General features: G+C 46.0%; 1 protein-coding gene across 1 annotated transcript in view; it reads right to left on the bottom strand.

Moving 5' to 3' along the window:
- Positions 1-2,390, bottom strand: part of LOC119306945 (probable ethylene response sensor 1) — a 4,762-nt gene extending 2,372 nt beyond the window's left edge. Inside the window, exons 1-2 of the mRNA XM_037583019.1 lie at positions 2,224-2,390; positions 209-1,187 (exon numbers count right to left, since the gene is read on the bottom strand). Coding sequence (XP_037438916.1) covers positions 209-1,114 — 906 coding nt within the window. The 5' untranslated portion in view covers positions 1,115-1,187; positions 2,224-2,390. The remainder of the gene's footprint in view (positions 1-208; positions 1,188-2,223) is intronic.
- Positions 2,391-4,578: the final 2,188 nt, after the last annotated feature.

The raw sequence follows: 4,578 nt of genomic DNA, 5'->3' as shown, positions 1-4,578 counted from the left end.
GTTTGTTTTCACATATCAATGGACCATCGCATAGCTGTTAACAAATTTCATATTATTGATCATTCGACTTTGGGGAGATTTTGTAAAAAAATCAACTGGAGACCACACATACTTGGAAAAAAATGTCATGATGATAGCTCCAGGAGTACATTTACAACATATACATAACTAATTACTGAAAATAATCAGGGGAAAGTGTAGTACGAACCTGATCGGCGACGACCTCGACAAGCTCCAGTTCATGAACATGCCATTTCCTCGCACTATCAGACGGGAGCATCAAAACCATAATCGCGTAGCTTTTCGCCGAAAGCTCGGGCCAGTCATTTATCTGGAAGTTTGAAAGGTGCAGCAGGGGGACTCTCACAGCAGCCACCTCCGGTGGGACATACCGGCCTTGAACAGGGCGGATCCTTGCCAACGGAGACGTATGCGGCACGATGATCGCCCGGTTGCTACTGAAAACTTGGTTGACAACAGGAAGATTGATCTGCACAGACGAGCCACCCGGGATCGGGTGGCGCAGAGTATGAGTTAGCTGAAGGCTCGAACCGCTCCGTGATGGCATCCACAAGGCACATTCCTCCAGACCCAACGTCCTCCCTAGCTCAACCAGAGTAGTCATCAAGATGGTGTGCCTGTCAAGCGTGCTCCTGATCTCATGGGTGAGCATTCTGACATGCCTCCCCGTCTCCTCCTGCGTGCGTATCAGTCCCATTTCCCTGTCAAGCTCGTCGGCCTTCTTCTTGAGAAACAGCTCTCTTGTCTTGACGCTCAACAAATCGGGTATGATGTGAACGAGCATGAGGGCGGTCGCGCAGGACACGACGGCCGTGGAGACCTTGGCCACAGTCATGACGATGGCGACGGTCTTGGTGTGCATGGTGAAGGTCCAGAGGTTTATGAGGTGGGTGGCCCCACAGAGGACGATGAAGGCGCCGAACTGGATGAGGACCCATCGGTAGGGGAAGAATGACGACTTCTTGACGAAGTAGATGAGCTCGAGCGGGATGGAGAAGTAGGCGAGCGCTATGAAGAAGTCCGAGATGTACTGGTACTTGATGAGGAGCTCGTCGGTCGGCCAGAACGGCTCGATGCAGTCACAGCCCTCCATTTTAGGTAGTTAATCTGGAGGCTTGATGCCTAGCTAGAGAGTCGTTGTCGTCGTCCTGGCCGGCATTTGTTCCCTGCAAAGACAAATCAGAGGAACAACTTGATGAAGTGTGAAGAAAACAACAAATAAATAACATAAAATTGGGTACATCCGTAGTGTGTGATGAAGCAAGTTAGATTCATTTCAATAAACTGAAGAAAACAAAAAATATAGAAGATAAATCTGGGTACGTGTCATCCATAGTAGCATGCGGTAGGTATCTGTATTGTTACACACTGAGCGCGGAGATGTAGAAATCTCATTATCTAAGTAGCCAGGCATGCCAGGGTGTAGATAGATGAACAAATTGGTTCGGGCGACGCGGCTTAAATAGCTGTTTTTTCAAACTAAATGTGTCATGAAGCAGGTTAGATTTATTTAAAGTGATGGAAACAACAAATGCAAAGAAGATAAATTTGGGTACATCCATAACAAATGCGATGGTTATCTGAATCGATAGGCATTGTGCGCGGAGCTGTAGAAATCCACTTATCTAGCTATGTAGCCTTGGGTGAAACAAGTGTAGATATAAAAATTGGTGGGATGAAGGTGTCCAAATAGCTGTTGTTAAACTAATTGTGGCATTTCAATTTTCACGCGAGTAGCTTAGCTAGCTAGCTAGCAGGGGCAGGGAGGGAGGCAGGGTCGAGCTATGCTAATCCTAATTAACAAGTATGGCCTAATTAACAAGTATGGCGGGCAAGCTTAGCTGAGCAGGCGAATCTTAGGCGAAAGAAAGCGCGGCTGCTGGCTGGTTTCCAGACCTAGGTAAACCACAGGGAAAGGAAAGTGGGGAGATCCATGGCGCGCAATAGGTGTCCGATTTGGTGCACATTTCGGCGCAGAGCTGTAAAAAAAATGAACCAGGTATGGGGACTGAGCTGAGCCGAGCCGAGCTTAGCAGGGCAGGGGAGGGGAATCTCGGACAAGGCCGCAGCTGCTGGGTGGTTCCCAGATCTATCTAGGTGAACAAAGAAGATGTAGGCAGCGGGGGGAAGGGGATGGATATGCTGTACTGCAGAACCGGCGGAGACCGAGCAAGAAGAAGAAGAAGAAGACGACGATGATACCTGCTCTCGCTCTGCTTGCTTGCTTGTGAGGGGGAGCGCCGGCGCGGCGGTGGCGTGGGGAAAGGCGCCGGAGCCGGAGCCGGACGGACGGAGGGAGAAGGTGGGAGGCAATGGGAAAGGGGAAGGTGAGGGAGGCCAGGGGGGACGAACCAACCCAGCTCAGCTCAGCTCAGCTGCACACTCATTCACTCACTCACCACACTCTGACGGAGGCGATACGTATGTATGTATCGCGGACAAGTTGGAGTTGATCATTCTTGTACATATTTTTCTTCCTTCTATAAAGCTAAGGTACGTCATTGGCGTGCCCTCGAAAAAAAAAGTTGGAGTTGATCATTAGTACTTTCTTTTCTGTATGCGATGCGGAAACGTCTTACCCTTCGAGGGGGACGTGGTACGTGTTATATAGGGGATTGCGAGTCCCTGATACGCGTACAATTCTATTGGAGATACATAACTTGAGGGAGAAGAAGTATAGGAGATAAGAAGCATAGTTACAATTGAATACAGAATTTAAACTCCCATGCGGCTATCTATCTTATCTATCTCCTCATACATATCTTGTTTGACATTCTTCACCTTATTTATATTACTACTACTGTATAAAAAAAATCTGACATCCATATGAAGTTTTTTTTTCAAACATAACCGCCATATTTTACTATCGTGAATGTATAATACGGTACTCCCGCTTGTATTTTTTTTCTTCTCTAAACATGATAAACCGTATTTTTCAAAGCTTGGGAATTTTCCCTCCTTCTCGGGACTAATCCCTTCCGGGCTTCCCGGCGTTATTCCTGCCTTACACGGTATGGGGTGCCTGTCAACTACAAGTTGTCTATGATTGACTTCGCAGACGCGCCGCTTCCTTATAGAAGTCGGTTTGACCTTGTCGATGACAGCCGGGAAGTCTTTGTGCGGCGCCCCTAAGGACCATCGCCCTAGAACCGCAGTCATTCTCGTTGGACCATTACAATAGATCTGAAGCACCTGACACCAAATCACTCCACATGTTGAGAAACCAGAAACATCACTGCCCTAAGAAGACGGCGGAAATCTTTGCCGAAGCTCCACCAACTACCCCCATATGGACGAACTCGATGAGGATCTGAGTCCGCAAGACAAACTCGAAGAAGAAGCGCCGCCATCCGTCTGAGCGTCACACCCGCAAGGACAAAAAAACCTAACCTAAACTACTAACCGGAGCGAAGGCACCGGGATCCCCCTCGCCGCCACAGGCCGTTGGATCGACAGGCACACATACTCCTTCCTTTTTTATGTACTTTGCATATAAGATATATCCGAGGTCAAACTTAGTAAAGTTAGAGCAACTTTATTATAGGAAAAAAAATATCAATACTCATAGTATGATATCAATATCCTGAAATTAATTTTCATACCGTATAACTTTAGTGTCAAATTTTATGAAGTTTGACTTCAGACAAACGTTGTATGCAGAGTAAAAGGAGAAGGAGAGAGTACTTGTCATATATTACTGCTATGTAGATGTAGTTGTGCAAAGAAAAATCATCTTTTTTTTTTCAGAAAACTCCAAACAAAATAGGTCTTCACAATGTTCTTAACACCTCCTATATAAAGAAGCAACTTGAGGCTTAAAAATAGTGCAAGTGCCTCGGTCCTGCCAGTGGACTTTGACCAAACTCCCTCTGCTCCTTCCTTCCACTGGTTGGCACTCTGACCAATGCCCAACAATTCAACATGGCTACTCCTATCCTACCACACCACCCTAACCACCACTACTACTAATACTAAACTATGGCTGCTAATCACAAACAAGATCTCACCTACTACTAGTACTAATCCACATCACCAGCACATCCTCCTATTCATGCATACCTTTGTATAGTACTCCCTCCATCCGAAAATACTTGTCATCAAAATGGATAAAAGGTAATGTATCTTGAACTAAAATATATCTAGATACATCCTCTTTTATCCATTTTGATGACAAGTATTTCCGGACCATGGGGAACCAACCCAAGATTAGCAACAATTAAATATTACAAAACAATATGGCCTCCACAGAGAGAGGGCTCAGCAGCCAGATGCTGCTAGATTTAACTAGGAGACAGTGCCATGCATCAGAGTGTATCTGCACAAGATCTTTCTTCCCTATTATCATATCATCATCCATGGCTTACACCAGACTCATCTTCTCTTTCTCATCAAACATAAAAAACACAACCTTGTCTCCCTTTCACTCCAACCAATCCAACACACATATACATACATAGGGCAGCAAAGCAGCCCAGGAGACTAAACAAGCACTAACAAACAAAATCAGGGATCTGATCTGCCCCTCACTAACCAGATCACACAAAGCATTTACAGACA

The sequence above is a fragment of the Triticum dicoccoides genome, chromosome 5B, assembly GCF_002162155.2.
Source record: "Triticum dicoccoides isolate Atlit2015 ecotype Zavitan chromosome 5B, WEW_v2.0, whole genome shotgun sequence".
Classification (NCBI taxonomy): domain Eukaryota; kingdom Viridiplantae; phylum Streptophyta; class Magnoliopsida; order Poales; family Poaceae; genus Triticum; species Triticum dicoccoides.
The sequence above is the reverse complement of the archived record's forward strand: the minus strand, read 5'-3'. Positions and strand labels throughout refer to the sequence as shown.